The 27,191-nt window shown below is 42.0% G+C and overlaps 3 protein-coding genes and 2 pseudogenes across 4 annotated transcripts in view; all 5 read left to right on the plus strand.

The window, feature by feature from the left end:
• LOC115745205 (probable aldo-keto reductase 2) overlaps positions 1-23,008 on the plus strand; it is a 40,662-nt gene extending 17,654 nt beyond the window's left edge. The window contains exons 1-5 of one of the 2 annotated variants that reach the window (XM_030680641.2): positions 18,502-18,822; positions 19,053-19,253; positions 21,005-21,177; positions 21,257-21,359; positions 22,452-22,884. In XM_030680641.2, the coding sequence (XP_030536501.2) occupies positions 18,607-18,822; positions 19,053-19,253; positions 21,005-21,177; positions 21,257-21,359; positions 22,452-22,790 (1,032 nt within the window). In that variant the 5' untranslated portion in view covers positions 18,502-18,606 and the 3' untranslated portion in view covers positions 22,791-22,884. Of the gene's footprint in view, positions 1-18,501; positions 18,823-19,052; positions 19,254-21,004; positions 21,178-21,256; positions 21,360-22,451 lie in introns of those variants that run through there. The other variant, XM_048283493.1, reaches the window with a different exon arrangement.
• Positions 428-14,478, plus strand: LOC115731465 (annotated as a pseudogene).
• Positions 7,097-10,340, plus strand: LOC115731467 (probable aldo-keto reductase 2). Its single transcript, XM_030662133.2, has 5 exons — positions 7,097-7,391; positions 7,624-7,824; positions 8,333-8,505; positions 8,654-8,756; positions 9,804-10,340. The coding sequence occupies exons 1-5, from the start codon at positions 7,176-7,178 to the stop codon at positions 10,140-10,142; spliced, it is 1,032 nt and encodes a 343-aa protein (XP_030517993.2). The 5' UTR covers positions 7,097-7,175; the 3' UTR covers positions 10,143-10,340.
• Positions 15,568-27,191, plus strand: part of LOC115745207 (probable aldo-keto reductase 4) — a 28,804-nt gene continuing 17,180 nt past the window's right edge. The window contains exons 1-3 of the mRNA XM_030680642.2: positions 15,568-15,583; positions 16,027-16,052; positions 17,417-17,421. The gene's annotated coding sequence lies outside the window, so the exon portion shown is untranslated. The remainder of the gene's footprint in view (positions 15,584-16,026; positions 16,053-17,416; positions 17,422-27,191) is intronic.
• LOC115745204 overlaps positions 16,012-27,191 on the plus strand; it is a 31,921-nt pseudogene continuing 20,741 nt past the window's right edge.

The following is a 27,191-nucleotide window of genomic DNA, read 5'->3' on the forward strand; positions in this document are numbered from 1 at the left end:
CGGCCGCCGAGTCAGCTTTTTTGATTGCCACGTCAACATGTCACTCAAGTGAACGATTTTTAAAAGTTATGGCACTTAAATGAATGTTTTGAAAGTTATGGCACTCAAATGAACGTCATACAAAAATTATGACACTTCTAACGTACTTTTCCCGATACAATACATAGAAGCAATGCTAAGAGGAACTCTTTCTAGGACAGCACGATTGCTTCTCTTGAAAGACCATCGAGGCCTACTAGGGCACTGTCGGGAGAGCCTCAATCGATCATCCTACTAAGACTTTCTCTGAGCCATATGATAGCATTGCGCGAAATGAACACCTGCTGCTCCCTCTCCTTTAAAGGTCCGCTCACCCATCAGCTTCGTTCTGAGCGAATTGTTTCTTCTCCATCTCTTCTTGCATCGACCTCGAGCGATTACGACGGCGATGGGGTCGATGGTGAGGAGGATCAAGTTGGGGTCGCAGGACCTCCGGGTCTCGGCTCTGGGGTTGGGCTGTAGGGACATTTCCACCAATCCCGACATGATCAAGCTCATTCACCACGATGTCCACTCCGGCGTCACCTTCCTCGACACCTCAGACACCTACGGCCTTACCGTAATGAGGGAGACAATATCGACAGGAGCCAACGAAATACTCCTTGGAAAGGTCGGTTTTTGAGATAATGAGTCGCGCATCCATTTTCAAAGTTTGGCGTTTTTAGATCAACTAAGCTAACACTCCTCGCACAAAAAGTTGTTTGTTGATCAGGCTTTGTTAGACTAGGTTACTTGATCAATCATCACACTTGTGTATGTTAAGCTCAGTCCCAGCTTCCGCATGAAGTAGATATAATATAGGGTTGTAGTATTTTGGGGTCAGTATGATTCGGATTGGCCTGGTTCAATACCAAATCAGGGACCAATCCATACAGTGTTGGTCCCCAATTTTTGGGATTAGGAACTGATCCTGTTGAGCCTGGGACCTAGGACTGGACTGACCCCTTGGGTCCGGTCAGGTTCTAGGGTCAACTGGCCAGGACGAACCAACTTTTTTTTTTTGTTTCTTTTTTGTATTCCTTGAAAAGACAAATGTACTCTTTGAAGAGAGGAGGGGATGAGCACTTTACGTTATATACCTACAGCGAGAGTGAGAAAGAGATTGAGCCGCTAGAGGAGGACAAGAATCTGAGATTGAGGGAGATTGAGGGAGAGTGAGAGTGAGACTCTAAGAGAGGGAGAGGAAAATGGAAAAGAAGAGAGGAGGGGCTGAGCACTTTAGGTTATATATACCTAGGATTTTTGGAAAAAAGAAATTTACAGGGTTGGTCTTGGTTGGACCAATTCCAAAGTCTCAGGACCAAGAACCAACCCGTACAGTACAGGTTCCATTGGTCCCAAGACCAAGGACCAGCCCAGGACTGACCATGTTGAGCTGGTCCAGGTTCACCCCGGACCGATGCTCACCCCTAGTATTAACTTGATCCCGCCGGATTCTACGATCCTACATCTTGCTTTTCTGTTTTGGGTGTAGTTTGGGGTTTTCTCGTGTTGATTTAGTGTCTGAGTTTGAGCAGGCAATGAAGGGAGGGGTGAGACAGAAGGTGGAATTGGCGACCAAGTTTGGAACCACCTTCAAGGAGGGGAAGTGGGGCAGCCAGGGCGATCCGTGGTATGTGAGGGCGGCTTGTGAGGCCAGCTTGAAGTGACTCGATGTTGATTATATGGACCTCTACTGCCAAGAAGATATCGATAGTCGTGTCCCCATTGAAGTCATTGTATGAATCCACATTAAACCTTTTCCTCTCTCAAAGACTTTCTCTGAGTCATATGATCATTTGCTAAACTAGATTGGTGTTGTTGATGCATCGTCATATTGTAAAAAGTAGGGAAAAAACCACCAAAAACCTTGAACTATGTCAACTGTGACACATTTACCCTAAACTTTTTTTTGTGACACCAAAATCCAAACTTTTATTCGCATTTTGCTTGAAACCCTAACTTATACCCGTGTGACATATTTAAAATTTTTTGTGACATCAAATCCTAACTTTTTTGACTTTCCTCAACTTTGGGTAATGTGTATTGTTGGTTTGTGTCACAACAAAGTTGGGGTTGTGTTTGGGGTAATGTGTCCTGATATAAATTTAGGGTTTTGTATCAGAAAGTTTTGGGCTGTGGTTTTGCTTTTCCCTAAAAAGTATGCTGGATTTCTTGGAAAAGATTAACTATTTCCTTGCCTTTGACTGGTAAGGTATTTGCAAATGGAACTTAATTTCAGATGATAGTCCAGGTAGAGATGCGGCACGATGTTGTCGAAGAGGTCATGGAATTTAGTATTTTAGTGGCTGAGTTGAAAGTGCTACAGGGTTTTTTCTGATTTATATACAAGAATCACATTGAAAGTTGTTCCTGGACTTTCTGTGGAGATATTTGATTCTTGACGTACTATTATGAAATATGACAAATTCTTGAATACTTAATTTATCTGCTCTCTTCTGTGATGAATTAGAGAAATCAGCCCCAGTTAACTTAATATTTGACTGTTGTTTTATCATGTGAATATTCAAAGATTGGAGGGCTGAAGAAACTCTTTGAAGAGGGTAAAATCAAGTACGTCGGTTTAAGTAACTCCTCTGCGTCAACAATTAGAAGAGCTCATGCTGTTCATCCCGTCACAGCGGTGCAATTGGACTGGACCCTGGCAACAAGAGATGTGGAGGCAGAGATCGTTCTGACATGCCAGTAGGAAACCATTCTGTTAATTTGGTTATGCTGGAACCACAGCTTTCTTCTGGCTTTGTTCTTCCTTAAAATGGTTTCCTAGGGAGCTTGGAATTGGAATTGTTGCCTATGAGTTTATGGAGTATTTCTTAGTGGGTGACGATCGAGTGGTCTGTTTCTGCTGATCAACACAGTCACATGCTCACGGTGACTGTCATTCTCATTGAATTGTTGGAATATTACAATTTCTTCAATCCAGCATTCACCATATGTCCCATTTGTCTGATTCTAGATTAGTGAAAATCATAGTACATGGCTTAATCATTTTAAAAGACGCAGTTTCTCTGCAATCTCGTGATTTTAAGAATGAGCAAGATGTAGATTTGTTTGTGAGTTCCTCTGATTCCCAGCCTTCCCACCATTACTATTCACCATTCTCTCCCATCCTTCCACTGGCCCTTTTTCTCTTATCTTCCGTCACAAGATTAGCGATATATCCAATATGTATGCCACACTAGCATCTGACCTCAGCCTTCCCTTCTTTTTCATTGTCATCTTTTTTCACAAGACAAATTATGTTTTGGCAGAGCCAGTTCCTAAATGAGGACTTCGTAACACCCTTTTTATGGAAGTAGCAAGACAATCTGATGGAATGCGATGCAACCTCTTCTAGTATTGTTTGCACTTGTTGGAGTAGAATTTGGCGTCAAGAAAGAAAATCAATGTTGCTTATATGCTCTCCGCTGAGAGAGTGCTCTATGTTATGCAGTACTTTCGGAGGTTCCAGCGAGAGAGATTGGTTCACATGAATGAAATCGCTTGAAGAAAGGGATGCACCCTGTGGCAGTTAGCCCTCGCCCTGGGACACCACAAGGGCGACAATGTCTGCACTATTCCCAGGACGACCAAGATCGGAAATTTCAACCAGAACATTGCATGATTTGCATCTCTGAAGGTGAAGCTTACACCAGAAGAGATGGCCGAGCTTTAATCGATTGCTTCTGCGGTCAACGTTGAGGGTGGCTGGGGCAGCATCTCAACAGAGATAAACTCCGAAACTCCACCCCTTTCTTCATGGAAAGCTGCTTAGAAATATGTCTGCTTCTATCGCTGCATTTTTTATATGCAGAGTTCGAGCATTTGTATGCAATGTTCACGGTAAGAAGATTATAGACGTGTACTACACTCGCAGGATTGCTCAATTGATGGCTCTCCATAAGTCCTTGTCTTTGGGTCGGTGGGAGTTGTAAAAAAGTAGAATGCAACACGATGTCGACAGACCAACGGATCCGTTGACTGCCTTGATCGCCACTCAACGCGTGACGCTCCATGTTGCTTCTCTTGAAAGACCGCCGAAGCCGCCAAAGGCACAATTAGGAGAGCCATGATCGATCATTCTACTCATTTAGAAGGTAATTCGTGTGCGGACTTCCTTGCCAGTTGTTAGACATATGGAGTTTGGACTCCTATTTTTCAAAATTTTCATATCGATTTGTCTAATTGAAAAGCAAGAGTGGCCGGAGATTTTCAGCTTCATACTCAACGGTAATACTGGGAACTTGGACATATTTTTGTTATTTGGTGGGCAAACTCCCATATTTGATATGTGGCTACGGACTCATTCAACCGACATTTCTTGTAATTTCCAACGTCAATTCTAGATCCTGCATACCAATTGGGCCTTGTCTGAACAAAAGCATCAAGCTCGTAATACTCATCTTCCGAGGAAAATGAGTTTGCGATGAATTGTGAAAAAATCCAACGAGAAAAAATCCTGAGATTTCCAGTTTAGAAACTGGATTCCACCCGTTGAATCCTAACAAGCCATGTATAATCTGTTTTGGGTTTGGAAGTAGGGACACTCTTCGGGGCCCTTTGTTTCGTGTTGTATCGGACACTCTTCGACATTCTTTGACATGCCATCGACACGTGATCGGCGCTCCAAACATGCCGGTGACAAGAGAGTTCGTCATCTCGACACGACATTTCAATACCCACGGAAGCATTTTCAATAAATTATGGGTCAAAATATAAATATATCAAAAATATATATGCCTAAATCATAAATCCAACCATCCCAAAATTACTATACCCAAACTAAGAAAAAAAAAAAAAAACTAATCGTGAATCCCTAACATAAGAAAAAGAAGCTTAGCGTTGATATTCTTATACATATGATAATTTATCATGTATATATGGAAATATAAATTTGATATACATGTCGGCGTGTCGTGTCGTTGCTATTGAGGTTCAAGGCGAAAAACAATGACTTAACTTGTTCACGAGATGCACAGGGTGTTTTGGGAAAACTCCAAAGTCTATAACCTATTTCATTTGCTAAAATCGACTTGACATTAAAATTAGGTTCACGCCTTTGGATACAATGGGAAAAATTAACTAAAACTACAAATGACACAATTTGTTTTTTTATTTGGGAAAATACTTGATTTTTTTTATTTTTTTAAAAACTCTAACCTTGGCCCTCCTTTTATGTTCTTTCTTCTCCTTCGTCTTCATCTTCTCCTTCTCCTTCTTTCTGATGCGCCGCCCCCCTCTTCTTTCTTTTTCTTCGTTTTTCTTATCATCCGTAGATGCGCCAACCGTCCACCTCAACACTTTTTTTTGTGATGCTAAAAACTCCAAACTATACCTATTATGATATATTTACCCTAAACTTTTCATTGTGACACTAAAAATCCTGGACTTGGACCATTTTTTTAAAAAAAATTATAAATAAAAAAAGGAAAAAAAAAGGAGGAAAATGAACAAAAAAATTAAAATGTGAAATGCATATATTTTGATCTCCAGTTAAAAGTAGTAGTTAAAAATATAACGTGAATCCAAGGTGGCGTTGGTTGATATGGCGCTATGCAAGCACTACATCAGAAAAACATTAAAAAAAGAAAAATCTAAAGCCACTGTTCATCGTCTTCAACCTCCGAGTTCCTTAGGCACTCGTTCGTCCACTATCCACTCTGGATGAGCTAATAACAGAGCGACTAACCTTTTCAACGTACAGCTCTCTTGTGAACAACCCAATCGTCTCATTCTTGAATGCGGTCTCCAGAATCTAAAATCCCCCTCGAGCGTCCGGATTGGAGGAGGCCGAGGCTGGCCCTTGTCGGAGCCAAATCGCAGGAGAAGCTCAAACCTCCACAAAGCCAACCCAATGCTGCATACTGTAAATCCCAATTTACTATTGAGCTAAGCCACACAGTCCTTCATCAATAATCAACCCACAGAACAAACGAACCCCTACCTTTCCAACAGTATCGGCGATGCGATCAATGCAGGGCTCGAGGAATGCGGTCCCCGCTGTGCCAAACGAGCTCGTTGTTCACAGGCACCTAAAACACCAAATCATCAAGCGAAAATGATTTTGGAGAATGTCGAGAATCATCGCCTCGACTGCATCTCGCTCTTGTGGTGAAGTGGGCAGCGGACAGACGAGTGCCCGAGGAACTCGAAGGTTGAAGACGATGAATAATAATTTCAGATTTTCCTTTTTTTTTTAAAATGTTTTTTTGATGTGGTGCTTGTGCGATGCCGTATCAACACCCCGTTAGATTCATGTTATATTTTTAACTGTTACTTTTAACTGGAACATTGATATGACACGATAGTATAAGTTTATGATTTATAGTGTCACAATAAAACGTTTAGGATAAATGTGTTATAATGAATATAGTTTCGGGTTTTTGATATCACAAAAAAAATTCAGAATAAATATATTATGATAAGCATAGTTATTTACTTTTTTTTCTTTTTAATATAGGTTGGGTTTTGAGTTGGTGCAATGGTGTCCCGTTTTTGTGTTTGTCACTTTCTAAGTTGTCCCATCCCGACCAAGGACCGAGCAGTCCGCAGCTCCACTGAGGTTTGGGCCTTTCACGGTGCTTTTGGACGAGACGGTGTGGTCCAAATAAAAAATGGGCAGTTTAGATTCTTTCATAACATTTTTCTTTAAAATTTTGAAATTTTTCGTCAAACAATTTCTCCTTCTTCCAAAAGGTAACGTAAATAAATCTTGACTGTCCATTTTGTAATAGACGGCCTCGGATCCCTCAATATCACCCCTACTTTTATGATAGGAAATCCGATTTCAAAATTACTCTCCTTTAAAGCTTGGCTCTAGAAGGTGACGTAGATATTCATACCGCCCATTTTAAACTACTTTTCTGATAGGAAATCCGATTTCGAAATTACTCTCCTTTAAAGTTTAGCTCTAAAAAGTGACGTGAATAAATTCAGACCATCCATTTTGAAATAAACTGCCAAGATCCGTCAATGTCACCCTTCCTTCCCTCTATGCTAGGAGATCCGATTCCATTATTACTCTCCCCTTTAAAGCTCGGCTCAACCCATCATCTCCGTCATCGTCTCAGTGCAGGGAGGGAGCGAGCGAGCGAGCTCTCAAATTGTTTCTTCTCCATTCTCTCTTCTTGCGTCGACCTCGAGCGACGACGGCAGCTATGGCGTCCATGGTGAGGAGGATCAAATTGGGGTCGCAGGGTCTCGAGGTGTCGGCGCAGGGGCTGGGCTGCATGGGCATGTCTGCCGCCTACGGCGCTCCCAAGTCCGACTCCGACATGATCGCTCTCATCCACCACGCCGTCGGCTCCGGCGTCACCTTCCTCGACACCTCCGACGTCTACGGCCCTCACACCAACGAAATCCTCCTCGGAAAGGTCAGTTGTTTAGTTAAAGTTTCGGCCTTTAGATCAACTAGCCGACACTGTTCGCACAAAAATCTGTTTTTTAATCAGTCTTTCTTTGCCTCCCTAGTCTGATCGATAAGCAATAGCGTTGTAGTATTAGAGCTTGTCTTGCAGAATGCTGCGATCCTGCGTCTTCGTTTTCTAATCTTTGGGGGGAATTTGGGGAGTTTTCTCGTGTTGAATTGGTGTCGATTTTGAGCAGGCACTGAAGGGAGGGGTGAGACAGAAGGTGGAATTGGCGACCAAGTTTGCAGTCAGCTTCGCGGACGGCAAGGCGGAGGTCCGGGGTGATCCGGTGTATGTGAGGGCGGCTTGCGAGGCCAGCTTGAAGCGGCTCGACATTGATTGCATCGACCTCTACTACCAGCACCGTATCGACACTCGGGTCCCCATCGAAGTCACTGTATGGATCCTCATTAAACCCTTCCTTCTCTTAGGACTTTCTCTGAGCCATATCATCAGTTGCTGAACTAGATAGATGCTGATTTTGCATAACCATGTTGTTAAAAGTTTGTTGGATTTTGTGGCAGAAATTATCTATTATCTTGCCTTTGACTCGTAAGATATTGTTAAAGGAGACTTAAGCTCAGTTGATTGTTGAGGTTGAGATAAATGAGCATGGAAATTATTTGATATCTTCCTTTGAGATGAAAGTGCTACGGGGTTCATCCTGATTTATGTACAAGAATCACATTGAAAGTTGTTCCTGGACTTTCTGTGGAGGGACATTTGATTCTTGACATATCATTGTGAAATATGAAATTCCTTCGAATACTTCTTTAATTTGCGGTCTTCAGTGCTAGATTAGATTAATCTACCTCAGTTAACTTAATGCCTATCAACTTTTTGGTTGCTTTGAGATGCATCAAGATTGACTAATTTTTGTTGCGTCGTCATGTGAATATTGAAAGATTGGGGAGCTAAAGAAACTCATTGAAGAGGGCAAAATCAAGTACATCGGTTTATCGGAGGCCTCTGCGTCGACCATCAGAAGAGCACATGCTGTTCATCCCATCACTGCAGTGCAATTGGAGTGGTCGCTGTGGACAAGAGATGTGGAGGCAGAGATCATTCCCACATGTCGGTAAGAAATATCAATCTGTTTTTTTTTTTTGGTCGAAATCACTCTATTAGTTTGTTTATCCAGCAACAACAACTTTCTGCTGACCTTTACCAAAAAAAAAAAAAAACAGCTTTCTGCTGACTCTGCTCTTCCTTCAATTTATTTGTAGGGAGCTTGGCATTGGAATTGTTGCCTACAGTCCTTTAGGACGAGGATTCTTTTCTGTTGGTTCCAAGTTATTGGAGAATTTATCTGAGGATGACTTTAGACGGGTTTGTTTCTGCTGATCAACATAACTAGATGCTCATAGTGACTGTCATTCTTTTTTAAGTGCTGGAAACTATGAGTTCTTGTGGTATACAGAAAAAGCACCTGGATGGCTAGGATAGCAATTGGTGACCCAAATGGTTTATACTCTTATATGTTTTCAATACAGCACCGACCCCTCACCCACCTCTCTGATTTTACATAAATGTAAAATCATATTTAATGGCTTCATGAGCCTGAAAGATGCAGTTTCTAGATTCTCATGCTTTTTGGAATAAACAGATATGGACTTACTCGTAAGTTCCTGTTTGCCAGACTTCCCACCATTTGCTAATTCGCTATCCTTTCCTCCCTTTCCACCCATCCTTTTTCTGTCATCCTTTCTTCATAAGATTATCGATATTTCCTCAATATAAGCGACACCGGTGTCCGGCCTCAGCCTTCCATTCTTTTTTTTCCTCATCTTTCTTCACACGATGTCTTGACAGAACCTGTTCTTGACTGAGGACTCCCTAACACCCTTTTTTGGAAGCTTTGGGATGAAGTCTTTTATCCGACATGAAGCCAATTGTGGACTACTCCCCGCGATTATTGTTTGACTAGTGACTGTGCCTTTCAAGTGACGTAGCTATTGGTTTTTTAGCTAAAAGGAGCTTTGCCTCCGATAGTATTCTTCCACACATCTTGTAGATTTGGGATTTCTTTCTTTGAGTGTGGTAAATGGATTCCACCACATGTAGATAGATTGTCGCTTTTGTTTCTGTTGTCACATCTTACATCAAAACCATCATAATTGCTAGAGCACTTCTCTCCACGTTTGGAGTGCTTATGATTCTTAACAAGATAATTTAATACTTCCAATCATGATTTCCAGATACAAAGTGATTGCAGACTTCCAAATGCTTATCATATCAAGTAACAAGACAATCTGAGGGCATGCAATGCAACCACTTCTAGTATTGTTTGCACTTGTTGCTGTAGAATTTGGTGCTAAAAGGAAAATGATACTTGCCCATAGGCTCTCCACTGACACAGTGCTCTATTTTGTGCAGTCTCTACCAAGGTTCCAGCCAGAGAACTTGGCTCACAATGCAAAGTTGTTTGACGGAGTGAATGAAATTGCGCAAAGAAAGGGATGCACCCCTTCACAGTTAGCCCTCGCCTGGGTACACCACCAGGGCGACGACGTCTGCCCAATTCCTGGCACGACCAAGATCGAAAATTTCAACCAGAACATTGGAGCCCTGTCCGTGAGGCTTACACCAGATGAAATGGCTGAGCTGGAATCAATTGCTTCTGCGGACAATGTTATGGGTGACAGGTACGCAAGCAGCATTCCAACGTGGGCAAACTCCGATACTCCACCCCTTTCCTCATGGAAAGCTGCTTAGAAACATGTCTGCTTCTGTTGCGGCATCTTTTATAAGCATAGTTTGAGCATTTGCTGCTTAAGTATTTTGAGGCTATGTTGTGTGTCTGTCATGAGTTCGTGTATGAAGGGAGTACTTATTATCCTGTAATAAACTCTGGAGTTCAGAGAATAACTATTATCATTTTGAATAAATGACATTCACTTTGAGAAGATTATACATGTGTCGTAAGCTTATCGGGGGAAGATCACGCAAGAAACATAGAGCAAGTTGAATACTAATCGAGCCCGCCAAGCCAGTCATGCCATTACATCAAGGGGACTTTTAGAATCATGAAACCGGGATTTCAAGGAGTTCAACACATCTATACTACTAGAGTGACACTATGTTTACCTCAACCATGAATTCAATACTTAGACTATATACAACGTTCTCTCGGGATAGGATACAATAGGGAAAAGTATATTAGAAGTGTCATAATTTGTGTACGGTATTCACTTAAGTGCCATAACTTTCAAAACGTTCATTTAAGTGCCATAACTTTAAAAAATCGTTCACTTGAGTGCTATGTCGGAGTAAAATCGTTCACTTAAGTGTTACAGTAACTTTTCTAGCATGTCATGGCAACTTTCCGGCGTGTTACGGTAGCTTTTCGCGCGTGCCACGTCAGCTTTTCGGCGTGCTACAATAACTTTTCCGGCGTGCCACGTTAACTTTTCGTTGCCGAGTCAGCTTTTCTTGTTGCCAAGTCAACATGTCACTTAATTGAACGATTTTTGAAAGTTATGACACTTAAGTGAACGTTTTGAAAGTTATGACACTCGAGTGAACGTCGTACAAAAGTTATGGCACTTCTAGCACTTCTAGTGTACTTTTCCCAATACAATACATAGAAGCAATGCTAAGAGGAACTCTTTCTATAACAGCACGATTGCTTCTCTTGAAAGACCGTCGAGGCCTACTAGGGCACTGTCGGGAGAGCCTCAATCGATCATCTTACTAAGACTTTCTTTGAGCCATATGATAGCATTGCGCGAAATGAACACCTGCTGCTCCCTCTCCTTTAAAGCTGCGCTCACCCATCAGCTTCATTCTGAGTGAATTGTTTCTTCTCCATCTCTTCTTGCATCGACCTCGAGCGATTACGATGGCGATGGTGTCGATGGTGAGGAGGATCAAGTTGGGGTCGCAGGGCCTCCGGGTCTCGGCTCTGGGGTTGGGCTGTAGGGACATTTCCACCAATCCCGACATGATCAAGCTCATCCACCATGATGTCCACTCCGGCGTCACCTTCCTCGACACCTCAGACACCTACGGCCTTACCGTAATGAGGGAGACAATATCGACAGAAGCCAACGAAATACTCCTTGGAAAGGTCGGTTTTTGAGATAATGAGCCACGCATCCATTTTCAAAGTTCGGCGTTTTTAGATCAACTAAGCTGACACTCCTCGCACAAAAAGTTGTTTGTTGATCAGGCTTTGTTAGACTATGTTACTTGATCAATCATCACACTTGTGTATGTTAAGCTCAGTCCCAGCTTCCGCATGAAGTAGATATAATATAGGGTTGTAGTATTTTGGGGTGAGTATGATTCGGATTGGCCTGGTTCAATACCTAATCAGGGACCAATCCATACAGTGTTGGTCCCCAATTTTTGGGATTGGGAACTGATCCTGTTGAGCCTGGGACCTAGGACTGGACTGACCCTTTGGGTCTGGTCAGGTTCTAGGGTCAACCGGCCAGGACGAACCAATTCTTTTTGTTTCATTTTTTGTATTCCTTGAAAAGACAAATGTACTCTTTGAAGAGAGGAGGGGATGAGCACTTTACGTTATATACCTACAGCGAGAGTGAGAAAGAGATTGAGCTGCTAGAGGAGGACAAGAATCTGAGATTGAGGGAGATTGAGGGAGAGTGAGAGTGAGACTCTGAGAGAGGGAGAGGAAAATGGAAAAGAAGAGAGGAGGGGCTGAGCACTTTAGGTTATATACCTAGGATTTTTGGAAAAAAGAAATTTACAGGGTTGGTCTCGGCTGGACCAATTCCAAAGTCTCAGGACCAAGAACCAACCCGTACAGTACAGGTTCCATTGGTCCCAAGACCAAGGACCAGCCCAGGACTGACCATGTTGAGCTGGTCTAGGTTCACCCCAGACCGATGCTCACCCCTAGTATTATTAACTTGATCCTGCCGGATTCTACAATCCTACATCTTGGTTTTCTGTTTTGGGTGCAGTTTGGGGTTTTCTCGTGTTGATTTAGTGTCTGAGTTTGAGCAGGCAATGAAGGGAGGGGTGAGACAGAAGGTGGAATTGGCGACCAAGTTTGGAACCACCTTCAAGGAGGGGAAGTGGGGCAGCCATGGCGATCCGTAGTACGTGAGGGCGGCTTGTGAGGCCAGCTTGAAGTGACTCGATGTGGATTATATCGACCTCTACTACCAAGAAGATATCGATAGTCGTGTCCCCATTGAAGTCACTGTATGAATCCACATTAAACCTTTTCCTCTCTTAAAAGACTTTCTCTGAGTCATATGATCATTTGCTAAACTAGATTGGTGTTGTTGATGCATCGTCATATTGTAAAAAGTATGCTGGATTTCTTGGAAGAGATTAACTATTTCCTTGCCTTTGACTAATAAGATATTTACAAATTGAACTTAAGTTCAGATGATAGTCAAGGTCGAGATGTGGCATGATGTTGTCAAAGAGGTCATGGAATTTAGTATTTTAGTGGCTGAGTTGAAAGTGCTACAAGGTTCTTCCTGATTTATATACACGAACTACATTGAAAGTTGTTCTTGAACTTTCTGTGGAGATATTTGATTCTTGACATACCATTATGAAATATGACAAATACTTGAATACTTAATTTATCTGCCCTCTTCTGTGATGAATTAGAGAAGTCTGCCTTAGTTAACTTAATACTCGACTGTTGTTTTATCATGTTAATATTCAAAGATTGGAGAGCTGAAGAAACTCATTGAAGAGGGTAAAATCAAGTACGTTGGTTTAAGTGATGCCTCTGCGTCAACAATCAGAAGAGCTCACGCAGTTCATCCCGTCACAGTGATGCAATGGAACTCGACCCTGGCGACAAGAGATGTGGAGGCAGAGACCGTTTCGACATGCTGGTAGGAAACCATTCCGTTAATTTGGTTATGCAGTAACCACAGTTTTCTTTTGACTTTGTTCTTCTTCCTTAAAATGGTTTCCTAGGGAGCTTGGAATTGGAATTGTTGCCTACAAGTTTATGGAGGATGTCTTAGTGGGTGACGACAGAGTGGTCTGTTTCTACTAATCAACACAGTCAAATACTCACGGTGACTGTCATTCTCATTGAATTGCTGGAAAATTACCATTTCTTCAATCCAGCATTCACCATAAGTTCCATTTGTCTGATTCTAGATTAGTGAAAATCATAGTACATGGCTTAATCAGCCTGAAAGAGGCAGTATCCCACAATCTCATGATTTTAAGAATGAGCAAGATGTAGATTTACTTGTGAGTTCCTCTGATTCCCAGCCTTCCCACCATTGCTATTAACTATTTTCCCTCCGCTTTCCACTGGCCCTTTTTCCCTTGTCTTTTGTCACAAGATTAGTGATATTTTCAATATGTATGCTACACTAGTATCTGACCTCAGCCTTCCATTCTTTTTTATTCTCATCTTTTTTCACAAGATAAATTATGTTTTGGCAGAATCAGTTCGTGAACGAGGACTCCCTAACACCCTTTTTATGGAAGTAGCGAGACAATCTGATGGCGGGCGATGCTACCTCTTCTAGTGTTGTTTGCACTTGTTGGAGTAGAATTTGGCATCAAGAAAGAAAATTAATGTTGCTTATATGCTCTCCGCTGAGACCGTGCTCTATGTTATGCAGTACTTTCGGAGGTTCCGGCGAGAGAAATTGGTTCACAACTCAAAGATAGAGAATGAAATTGCTCGAAGAAAGGGATGCACCCGGTCGCATTTAGCCCTTGTCTGGGTACCCCACAAGGGCGACGACGTCTGCCCGATTCCCTTCACGATCATGATTGAAAATTTCAGCCACAACATTGCAGCACTGTCTGTGAACCTTACACCAGAAGAGATGGCCGAGCTTGAATCGATTGCTTCTGCGGTCTATGTCAAGGGTGGCTGGGGCAGCGGCTCTGCACATATACACTCCAAAACACCGCCCCTTTCTTCATGGAAAGCTGCTTCGAAGTATATCTGCTTCTGTTGGTGCATTTTTTATATGCAGAGTTCGAGCATTTGCTGCTGAACAATTTGCAGAGTGCTTACCGTCCCGTTATAAAATCTGAACTTCAGAGAGCACCTGTTATCATTTTGTGTAAGCAATGTTCATGGTAAGCAGATTATAGACGAGTACTATACTAGCAGGATTGCTGAACTGATGGCTCTCCATAAGTCTTTGTCTTTGGGTCGGGTCGGAGTTGTAAAAAAGTAGAATGCGACACGATACCGACACACCACGGGGTCCGTCGACTACCTTGATCACCACTCAACGCGTGACGCTACATGTTGCTTCTCTGAAAAGACTGCCGAATCCACCTAAGGCACAATTAGGAGGGCCACGATTGATCATTCTACTTATTTAGAAGGTAATACATATGCGGACTTCCTTGCCAGTTGCTATACATATGGAGTTTGGAATCCTATTTTTCAATTTTTCATATTGATTGTCTAATATAAAAGCAAGAACGGCCGGAGATTTTCAGCTTCATACTTAAGGTAATATTGTGAACTTGGACATTTTTTTATTATTTGGTGGGCAAACTCCCATATTCGACATGTGGTTACGGACTCATTCAACCAACATTTCTTCTAATTTCCCTAGATCCTACGTACCAATTGGGCCTTGTCTGGACAAAAACATCAAGCTCATAGCACTCATTCTCCGAGGAAAATGAGTTTGCGATGAAATATGAAAAATCCAACAAAAAAAAAAATCATGAGATTTGAAGTTTAGAAACCGGGTGCCACCTGTTGAATACAGACAAGTCACGTATAATTTGCTCCGGGTTAGGAAGCATGGACATTCTCCAGGGCCCTTTGTGTCGTGCCGTGTCATGTCGGACACTTTTCGGCATTCTTCAAGTTGCGATCGACATGTGGTCGGTGCTCCGAATACGCCAGCGGTACGCAAGTTCATCATCTCGACACGCTATTTCGACACTCACGGAGTCAATCTTAAGTATTTTCAATTAATTATGGGTCAAAATATAAATCTATCAAAAATATATATACTTAAGTCTTAAATCCAACCATCCCAAAATTATTATACCCAGCTAGGAAAAGAATTTTGAATCCCTAAAAGAAGAAGAAGAAACCTAGCGCTGATATTTATATGCACATAATAATTTATCATTTATATATGAAATTATAAATTTAATATACATATCGGCGTGTCGTGCCGGTGCTACTTAGGTTCAGGGCGAAAAACACAGTCTTAACCTTTGGATATAATGGGAAAAATTAACTAAAACTACAAATGACACATCTTTTTTTTTTTTTTTTAATATAGGTTGGGTTCAAAGTTGTCTGGTGTTGTTTTTGGCTGGTTTCGATGAGAGCTGTGTCCTGTTATTCCCATCCCGACCAATGATTGAGGAATCCGCAGCTCCACCGAGGTTGTGGACAAGACGTAGACATGGCCAATATTGAACCGGGGCCCGGAACCGGTCCGTTGACTGGGCCCACGGTTCCGGGCCGGTTCCGACCCGGTTTTTAAAAAAAAAAAAAAGGGAGAAGGCCCGGGAAAAAGAGCTATTGGGCCTAGGAACCGGCGGTTCCGAACCGGAACCGGAACCGGCAGTTCCGTGGAACCGGCCACCTCTAACAAGACGGCATGGAAATGATGGAATTACTCTGCCTTTAAAGCTCTGCTCACCCCCATCGTCTTCGTCATCGTCTCAGCGCAGGGAGTGAGCGAGCGAGCAAATTGTTTCTTCTCCATTCCCTCTTCTTGTGTCGACCTCGAGCGAGGACATATCAATTTTTATAGTTACATCCTGAGCAAATAAAACCCTCTGTTGTGACATATCAATTTTTATAGTTCATTTGAGATCTGTATAATGTGTTGAAAGTTCATTTGAAATTTGTATAATGTGTCGAATTTCGCCTGGGGAAACCAAAAAAGTTAAAAAAGAAAAAAGAGAAAGAAGAAAGGACCATCCGAGCAAGATGAGAGCAGCTAATATCCCTAGAAATTGTTATGACATTGAACTTTTGACTTTCCTACATCGAATTGAGTTTTGTCAAGAGTTAAGGACGCGCGTGGCAACATTTCTACTTCGGAAATCAACTTCTAATCAAAAGTTAACTTTTCTACTTCTACTTAGAAGCAAAAGTTGATTTTGCTACTTCCACTCTAGAAGTTGATTTCTAATTACAGAAATTCGTTTGGTAATGATTAAAAATTTCTATTTCCGGAACATTATTAACACAAAATATTCTATGACGAATTGTTGTCGGAGAACGAAAAATTTCTATTTCATTTTTAATTTTTTAATTTCTTTAAAAATTAATTCTTATTATTAAAAATACTATTTTATTTTTAGAAATAAAAAAATTATTATTTTATTTTTACTGCGACGGTGGCGATGGCAGGTGACAACGGTTGGTGATGATGGTTGGGGGTGGTCGGCTGCGGTTGGTGCGGGTGATGGTCGGCGGAGGTCAAAAGCGGTAGTTGGCGGCGACGGTAGGTAGTGGGTGGGCGATGGTCGGCGGAAGGAGGCGACGGTTGGTCAGGGGGCGGCGGTCGGCGGAGGTGGGGGGCGACAGGCGGCGATGGTATGCGGTGGGCAACGACGGCAGAGGCGTAATTGGGCGAGAGAGACATAATGAAAAAAGGGTGAGATGAGAAGTGCTTTTTGAGTTGAGAAGAATTTTTTTTTAACTTTTCAAATTGAGAGAAAAATAATTTCAGAAGTAGAAATTTCTTTGATAAATAAAAATTTTTATCAAACAAATTTATATTTCAGAAGTTGTATTATCAAATGAATTTATACTTCAGAGGTACTTTTGAAGCAAAAATTCTGAAGTGTTACCATGGGCACTCTAAGTCAGCAATCAAGATCGTGCTAAGTTCGGCCAAAAAATAGAAAAAGAAAAGATCGTGCTAAGATCCATCAAGTCCTCCAAATCCGACCCTACCAATCAAACTCCCCGACAAAAAGAATTGGAGACACGTGGCAGGATTGACAAAGTCATAGGTTTGACTTGTCTGTTGTCGCTATCCTTCTGCAACAATTCAACCCCCGTAGCTGTCATGAGTTCCCCAAAGATAATGTGTGTAGATAGTGACAATGGGACTTTCCTTGTTGGTGCATATTACAATGGACAAATTCCATCTGTCATTGTGGAATTCCACCCACATTTCTCGCAAATTTCAAACATTAGTTCTAGATCCTACATTGCAATTAGAACGGAAAGTCCTGACAAAAAAAAAAAGAAAAAGAAAAGTCTGTAATAAAAAATTACGATAGAAATAAGGAAAATGAAGTCATATGGTATAATAACCCCGGAAGAGACGACACATTTAATTGGAGCTTGAGACAGATTTTCAGCTCGGACATTGAAGGTCACTTGTTTGTCTCTCGAAACTTATGTGTAAATCGCTCTAGTTAAAATGGACGAACTTAACTAATACTTGAGCTTGCACGATGTTCATGAGCCTATTTTGTGCTTGTGTTTCAAGTTCATAATAGAATGATCGGATACCATGGGCAATTGCAAATGACACCTTTTTTGCTTTTTTATTTAATATTAAGTGAATTGTTGTTCATTATATTTTTTGTCGCCCTTCAAGTTGTGCCATTTTGTTAGGCTTTTTCGTCAGGAGTTGTCATTTTATGTTCTTGACCTCTTTATGTAATGTGCACGAAGTTATCTGCCAACTCTGCACATTGCACATCCATACATTCATGGATTACTCTTAATAACGCCCGAATCGTATAGCCGATGGCTGAGTCCGTCCATCTTTCGATCTTTTCCTTTAAATAGCTTCTTAAAAAAAGCGATGATTAGACGTTCGATATTTACTTAATTCGGCCACACCCTAATATTACATGATTGGCTTCTCTTAGCGAAAATAATATTGTACGGCGATGACAACGTTTGGAACGATGGACATTTGACGCAGTTTTTGTTAAATTGAATATGATCTAAACCTTCTTTTTTCCTCTTCAATAAGTCCTAGGTTTCACCATTTTTGTCAGTCATATGAAGTCAGCTTTTTTCCAATTTGCTCGTGGGAGAAGTACGTGTCGAGACGCTAACGTCAGCACGTGCGTCTCAGGTAGGCTGTCTGACTCTTCACACCTACTACTAGTCTACTACTCCCTCCTATAAAGCTCGGCTCTTCCGACAGCTGCGTTACTATTCTCAGTTGCAGGGAGCGAGCGAGCGAGCTCTGGAATTGCGTTCGTCTTCTCCATCCTCTTCTCGGATAGACCTAGAGCGAGGACGACGGAGATGGCGTCGGCGGTGAGGAGGATCAAACTGGGGTCGCAGGGTCTCGAGGTCTCCGCCCAGGGGCTGGGCTGCATGGGCATGTCCGCCTTCTACGGCCCACCCAAGCCCGAGCCCGACATGATCGCGCTCATCCACCACGCCGTCGGCTCCGGCGTCACCTTCCTCGACACCTCCGACATCTACGGCCCTTACACCAACGAAATCCTCCTCGGAAAGGTCAGTTCTTTAGTTAAAGGTTCGGCCTTTAGATCAACTAGCCGACGCTGTTCGCACAAAAATTTGTTTTTTAATCAGTCTTTCTATGCCTCCCTAGCCTGATCGATAAGCAATAGCGTTGTAGTATTAGCTTGATCGTGCAGAGTGCCGCGATCCTGCGTCTTCGTTTTCTAATCTTGGGGGGAATTTGGGGGGTTTCCTCGTGTTGATTTGGTGTCGATTTTGAGCAGGCACTGAAGGGAGGGGTGAGACAGAAGGTGGAATTGGCTACCAAGTTTGGGGTCAGCTTCGCGGACGGGAAGGGGGAGATCCGGGGCGATCCGGCGTACGTGAGGGCGGCTTGCGAGGCCAGCCTGAAGCGGCTCGACGTCGATTGCATCAACCTCTACTACCAACACCGTATCGACACTCGGGTCCCCATCGAAGTCACTGTATGGATCCTCATTAAACCTTTGCCTCTCTTGAGACTTTCTCTGAGCCATGTGATCATTTGCTAAACTAGATTGGTGTTGATGATGGATCGACGTACTGTTAAGATTTGTTGGCTTTTGTGGCAGAAATGAAAAGGTACTGTTAAATGAGTCTTAAGTTCCGTTGATAGCAGAGTTCAAGATGTGGTTGAGGTGTTGTTAAAGATGATTGTATGGTAATTATTTTGGTTTTCTGATTCTATTTTCCGGAACTAAAAAAGGTGAGAATCCTGTTTGGTAATGTAAATTATTTTGATTCTGGTTCTGTTCTCGATAGCAGTTTTGGAGCAAAAATAAGAACAAAAAAAAAGTTGGTTTTGGAAAAAGAACCACTTTTAAGAATCATAAAACAGAATGAAGCCTCACATCTCACTTTTTCTTTTCGGTTTTCTCGTCAATTTTCTCTCGACCTAAAACAGAACATGGTCTCATTTTCAAAGAAAAATATATAAGATAATAAAATTTAAAATTTAAAAAATTTAAAAAAAATCATAAAAATTTCAGAAAATCTCTAAAAATAGAAGAAGCTTAGATTATGCTAGTTTGACCTCATTTTCATAAATTTGGGCCTAGATTCTCTAGATTTCACATATTTTATTCTTTTTTAGAAAAATCATAAACACCTTTGCAATTAAACTCGAACAGCATTTCTCTAAGTTCTTAGGGCTTCATTACAATTTTATGATGCGATTTATCGATGCTGTGATTCCTTAATTACGCACTTGATTTCATTGATTTTGATTTGCCTAGGTTTATGTACTGTAGACTTAATCTAGTTTTAGAAAATTTTGAAAAAAGACAAAAATAACCATCGTGAACACTTAGCAATCTCTCATTCTTAAGTTTTCGATGAATTAAGACCAAGATTTGATTTCCTATAACCAAAAATGCATACCAATGTAGGGCAATGTAGTGCATTTTTCTTGCGAAAATAATGGTGTCGCTCATGCCGGTTGTCCGCTTGCTCAAAAGAGTTCGATGAAACCCCACAATAAATTGCGAAAATGACTCGTGATGATTCTTGATATTTCTTTTTATATTTCAATATGAAATATGTTATATAAGAAAAATTAATATGAATTAATCTTCGATTAATTTTGAAATGCATATGAAATTTCACAAAGTAACTACGTAGTTATTTGGCTCAAATGATAAAAATTGAGGAGCAATTGTTTCCGGGAACAGAAATTTTGTGCGGTTATCAAACGCGTTTCTATTTCAAGAATAGACATTTTAGGCAGCTACCGAACACTTTTTGATTCCCTAAAACTCATTCAAGGAAACAGAATTAGAAAAGTCATTTTAATCAAAATCACTTTTTGGGATCGGAATGGTTACCATACAAGCCCTTAGTGGCTGAGTTTTTCTTTTATGGGCATCTCTTACAAGTTAAGTGTCAAAAAGCATAGACAATTATTCAAATTCTTCCTTTGAGATGAAAGTGCCACGGGGTTCATCCTGATTTATACACGAGAATCGCATTGAAAGTTGCTCCTTTGACTTAATACCTCACAACTTTTTTGTTGCATTGAGATGCATAAAGATCGACTAATCTGTGCTGAGAACTACCTAGTCAAAATGTAATGTTTGGAAAGTCAGGGAACACAAACTATTGAGGGATCAGGACACAATAAAAGCTAATGATGTGCATAATTTTCTGGATCTTAACACGCAGGATCTTGAGTGTTGTTTTGTCATGTGAATATGCACAGATTGGAGAGCTTAAGAAGCTCGTTGAAGAGGGTAAAATCAAGTACATTGGTTTATCCGAGGCCTGTGCGTCCACAATCAGAAGAGCACATGCTGTTCATCCCATCACAGCGGTGCAATTGGAGTGGTCACTGTGGACAAGAGATGTGGAGGCAGAGATAATTCCCACGTGCAGGTAAAAAACCACTCTGTTAGCTTGTTTATGCACTAACAGCAGTTTTCTTCTGACTGCACTTCCTTAAAATGGTGACTAGGGAGCTTGGCATTGGAATCGTTGCCTATAGTCCTTTAGGACAAGGATTCTTTTCTCTGGGCTCCAAGTTGTTGGAGAATATCTCCGAGGACGATCTCAGACAGGTCTGTTTCTGTTGATCAACATAATTAGATGCTCACTGTGACCGTAATTCTCATTGAAGTGCTGGATTGTTAACTGTTCTTGGGGTATCGAGAAAAAGTATCTGGATGGGATGAATAAAAATTGGTGGCACAAATGCTTTATATTCTCATATATCTTCAATCCAGCACTCGCCATACGTCCCAGCTTTCGTGATTCTAGATTTATGTAAAATCAAAACTAATGGCTTAATGAGCCTGAAAGACGTAGTTCCCCGGATTTTCATGCTTTTGGGAATGAATAAACATAGGTTTATTTGCAAGTTCCTCTGTTTCCCAGCCTTCCCACCATTTCCTATTCACTATCCTTCCCCATTTTCCACCCATCCTTTTTCTCTCATCTTTCCTCACAAGATTAGCAAGATCTCCTTAATATAACCGACACCAGTATACGGCCTCAGCCCTTCATTCGTTTTTTGTTCTCATCTTTCTGCACAGGACAAATTATATCTTGACGCAACCAGTTCTTGAGTGAGGACTCCCCAACACAACCTTCCTATGGAAGTTTTGGGATCATGTTCCTATCTGAAATAAAGCCAATTGTGTATTACTTCCTGCCATTAGTGTTTGACTTGTGATCGTGCCGGGCAAGTGAGTACTTAGATTGTTAGGGATCTAAAAAAGAGCTTTACGTCCGACAACATTCTTGTACACATCATCCAAATTTGTGATTTCTTTATTTTATGTGTGACAAATGGATATCTTCATATGTACAAAACTTAGATTGTCGATTTTGTTTCTGTTGTCACATCTTACATCAAAACCATCAGCCTTGCGTGGTAGTTGCTAGACCACTTTGCTTCCACTTTTTGAATGCTTATAATTTTGAACAAGATATTTAATCATGTCAAGATAATCTTTAACTAATCATGCTTTACAGTGATGGCAAACTTTTAAATGCTTCATGTCAAGTAACAAGACAATCTGATGGCATGCAATGCAACCACTTTTGCACTTGTTGCCACTTTTGCACTAGTTGCCGCAAGATTAGGCATGAAAGGGAAAATGATAGTTGCTCGTATGCTCTACATTGAGACAGTGCTCTATTTTATGCAGTACCAACCAAGGCTCCGGCCAGAGAACTTGGCTCACAATGCAAAGTTATTCGATCGAGTGAATGAAATTGCGCAAAGAAAGGGATGCACCCCGTCGCAGTTAGCCCTCGCCTGGGTACACCACCAGGGCAACGACGTCTGCCCGATTCCCGGCACGACCAAGATCGAGAATTTCAACCAGAACATTGGAGCTCTGTCTGTGAAGCTTACACCGGAAGAGATGGCGGAGCTCGAATCAATTGCATCTGCGGACAATGTCAAGGGTGGCAGGTTCAATAGCAGCGTGTCTACATGGGAAAACTCTGAAACTCCACCCCTTTCGTCATGGAAACCTGCTTAGAAACATGTCTGCTTCTGTCGCTGCATCTTTGATATGCAGAGTTTGAGCATCTGCTGCTGAAGTATTTTGAGGCTATGTTGGGTAGCTGTGATAAGTATGTGTAAGAAGATGAGAGTACTTGTTATCCTGTAATAAAATCTGAAATTCAGAGAATAACTGTTACCGTTTTGTAAAAGTGACATTTGCTATGAGAAGATTATACATGTGTATCGCGATGACTATTAACTGCGACCGCCGGGTGACTTGTAAGATCAAGAAATCGGGATTTTGAGTAATTCAAACTCATTCGTACATACTAGAGTGACACTTTATTCACCTGAACCATGACTTGAATTCTTTACACTCTCAAGATTGTGGATACTAAGCACATTGACGCAATGCTAGGAGGCACGTTTTCTATAACAGAACGATTGCTGAGCCGATGGCTCTCCACAAGGTTTTGATCGGTCGCCACGTCCAGTCTTTCTTTGAAATAAAATTCTTGCTGAAAAGGTTTTGATGTTAATTTAGAAATGTACCAACTGAAATAAGGTTATTGATTTGGTTCGTTCATATAGAGATAAGAGGTCCGACATTCTTAGCGCAACTGTGGAAAAAGAGAGGTCGTTTGTTGAGTTCTCACAATCAGGTGTAGATTAACCTGTTAACAAGGTTGTCAAATTATTCATGAAATTCTAGCCAACTCGCAAAACCTTGGCAGCCTAAGAATTTTATTTGAAATAAAATCGGACTGTAATGGGCAAGTTCCGTAAAATTGCAAATGATGTGTTTTTTCTCTTGGGACCCATTTTCGGCTGTTGTGATTGAATAAGTGGTGCCATTTGTTGTCGGGTGATTTAGCGAGAGCTGTGAAGTGTAAAAATAAAAACTAATGATTGCTAAACGTAACGAAACCATTTGCCCCATGTTCTTGTTTTGCTTCTCCAACCCACGTTCGCCAAGGAAAAGGAGCCGGCCTTGTGCGAATGAGCGGTGGAGGCAAGGGTGTTGGAGGCGTGCAACCAGGCTATGGCGGAGACGGCAGCGGAGGGGCGGCGGCGAAGACCTTCAATGGTGAAGGATTTGAAAGAAATTAAAGATCCCTCCTCCTAGGGTTAATGCAAAGCCTTCACCCCCAATCCAAGAATGGTTTTGATTGTGTCTTCTGTGTTACCTCCGTGATTCGCCCGAGGTCCGGTGGCCCTGGCGACTTGCGATTGGACGGCGCCTCAACTGGGAAGAAAGCTCCGACCACCAATCCAGCCATGGCCGATTCGAAGATGGGGATGCCGTGCGACTTGCACATTGGAGGATCGATAGCTTCAGATCCTCTTCTTACAAAACAATTCAAGCTTTTCAAAATGAGCATTGAGAAATGGCTAGTACTCCCATTGATCAGTTGAATTTTGCTCATACTCCTTCAGCTAAATTTTGCCTACGTCGCTCCAAGAGAGTTAAGGTGAGGCTAAGAGTTCATACGGAAGGTTTCTAAATGGTTTGTCCCTGTGTATGTTCAGCAAGAGCACATGTGTGAGTCCTATTCCAGGCGCTGACCAACATTGGAGGACATCATTCAAATCTTCGTGGCTGAAGGTATGCCTTAGACGATGCGCAGGTGGGCTCGTGCACCGGCTTCTGTTTTAATTGAGAACGTGGGGTTTTGATTTTCAATTTTCAAGTTTTGCCTTTTTTTTTTCAAATTCAATTTTTTTTTTTGGTAAAGATGCCCTTATTCAATCACCGGAGATATTACATGCTCGCCGGCCGAGGAATATTTGACCGGCCGCCGAGCTCAAACGGTTCTTTGAAACAAATATTGGACATTTCAGACCCTTTATTGAAACATAATCTGCTACGGGCCTACTTGGTCCTTATTTGAAATTTGCCCTACTTTTAACTTTATATAACGCGCGAAACGAACGTCTGCTGCTCCCTCTCCTTTATAGCTTGGCTCACCCATCAGCTTCGTTCTCCCGGCGAATTGTTTCTTCTCCATCTCTTCTTGCATCGACCTCGAGCGATGACGACGGCGATGGCGTCGATGGTGAGGAGGGTCAAGTTGGGGTCGCAGGGCCTCGAGGTCTCGGCTCAGGGCCTCGAGGTCTCGGCTCAGGGCCTGGGCTGCAGGGACATTTCCACTGATCCCGACATGATCAAGCTCATCCACCATGCCGTCCACTGCGGCGCCACCTTCCTCAACACCTCAGACACCTACGAATTACCCGTAGTGGGGGAGTCAATATGGACAGGAGCCAACGAAATACTCCTCGGAAAGGTCGGTTTTTGAGACACTGAGCCGCGCATCCAATTTAAAAGTTCGGCATTTTTAGATCAACTAAGCTGGCACTCCTCGCGCAAAAAGATGTATGGTACTCAGGCATTGTTAGACTCCTTTACTTGATCGTCACGCTTGTGTATGTTAAACTCAGTCCCAGCTTTTGCATGAAGTAGATAAAATATAGTGTTGTAGTATTTGGGATGAGCATGATTCGGGTTGGCCTGGTTCAGTACCTAACTAGGGACCAATCCATACAGTGTTGGTCCCCAATTTTTGGGACCGGGAATCGATCCTGTTGAGCCTGGGACCTAGGACTGGACCGACCTTATGGGTCCGGTCAGGTTCCAGGGTCAACCCGGCCAGGACGAACCAATCCCTTTTTTTTTCTTGTTGCATTTTTTGTATTCCCTGAAAAGACAAACGTACTCTTTGCAGAGAGGAGGGGATGAGCACTTTAGGTTATATACCTACAGCAAGAGTGTGAAAGAGATCGAGCCGCTGAGATGACGAGAAGAATCTGAGATTGAGGGAGAGTTAGAGTGAGACTCTGAGGGAGAGGAAAATGGCAAAGAAGACAGGAGGGGCTGAGCACTTTAGGTTATATACCTAGGATTTTTTTTGGAAAAAGAAATTTACAGGGTTGGTCTGGGTTGGACCAATTCCAAAGTCTCAGGACCAAGAACCAACACGCACAGTAGAGGTTCCAACGGTCCCAGGACCAAGGACTAGCCCAGGACTGACCATGCTGGGCTGGTCCAGGGTCACCTTGGACCGATGCTCACCCCTAGTAGTATTAACTTGATCCCGCCGGACTCTACGATCCTACATCTCGGTTTTCTATTTTGGGTGCAATTTGGGGTTTTCTTGTGTTGATTTGGTATCTGAGTTTGAGCAGGCACTAAAGGGAGGGGTGAGACAGAAGGTGGAATTGGCGGCTAAGTTTGGAACCAGGTTCACGGGGTGGAAGCGGGACACCCGAGGCGATCCGGAGTACGTGAGGGCGGCTTGTGAGGCCAGCTTGAAGCGACTCGATGTTGATTATATCGACCTCTACTACCTAGAAGATATTGATAGTCGTGTCCCAATTGAAGTCACTGTATGAATCCACATTAAACCTTTTCCTCTCTTAAAAACTTTCTCCGAGCCATATGATCATTTGTTAAACTAGATTGGTGTTGTTGATGCATCATCACGTTGTACAAAGTATGCTGGACTTCTTGGAAGAGATTTAACTATTTCCTTGCCTTTGATTGGTAAGATATTTACAAATTGAACTTAAGTTCAGATGATAGTCAAGGTTGAGATGCGGCACGATGTTGTCAAAGAGGTCATGGAATTTAGTATTTTAGTGGCTGAGTTGAAAGTGCTACAAGGTTCTTCCTGATTGAAAGTTGTTCTTGAACTTTCTGTGGAGATATTTGATTCTTGACATACCATTATGAAATATGACAAATACTTGAATACTTAATTTATCAGCCCTCTCCTGTGATGAATTAGAGAAATCTGCCTTAGTTAACTTAATACTCGACTGTTGTTTTATCATTTTAATATTCAAAGATTGGAGAGCTGAAGAAACTCGTTGAAGAGGGTAAAATCAAGTACGTCGGTTTAAGAGACGCCTCTGCGTCAACAATCAGAAGAGCTCACGCTGTTCATCCCGTCACAGCGGTGCAATTGGACTGGACCCTGGCGACAAGAGATGTGGAGGCAGAGATCATTCCGACATGCCGGTAGGAAACCATTCTGTTAATTTGTTTATGCAGTAACCACAGCTTTCTTCTGACTTTGTTCTTCCTTAAAATGGTTTCCCAGGGAGCTTGGAATTGGAATTGTTGCCTACAAGTTTATGGAGGATTTCTGTGTGGGTGACGATAGAGTGGTCTGTTTCTGCTGATCAACACAATCAAATGCTCACAGTGACTGTCATTCGCATTGAATTGTTGGAAAATTACAATTTCTTCAATCCAGCATTCACCATATGTCCCATTTGTCTGATTCTAGATTAGTGAAAATCATAGTACATGGCTTAATCAGCCTGAAACAGGCAGTTTCCCGCAATCTCGTGATTTTAAGAATGAACAATATGTAGATTTACTTGTGGGTTCCTTTGATTCCTAGCCTTCCCAACATTGCTATTCACTATT

Source organism: Rhodamnia argentea, chromosome 1, assembly GCF_020921035.1.
Source record: "Rhodamnia argentea isolate NSW1041297 chromosome 1, ASM2092103v1, whole genome shotgun sequence".
In the NCBI taxonomy this organism is placed as follows: Eukaryota; Viridiplantae; Streptophyta; class Magnoliopsida; order Myrtales; family Myrtaceae; genus Rhodamnia; species Rhodamnia argentea.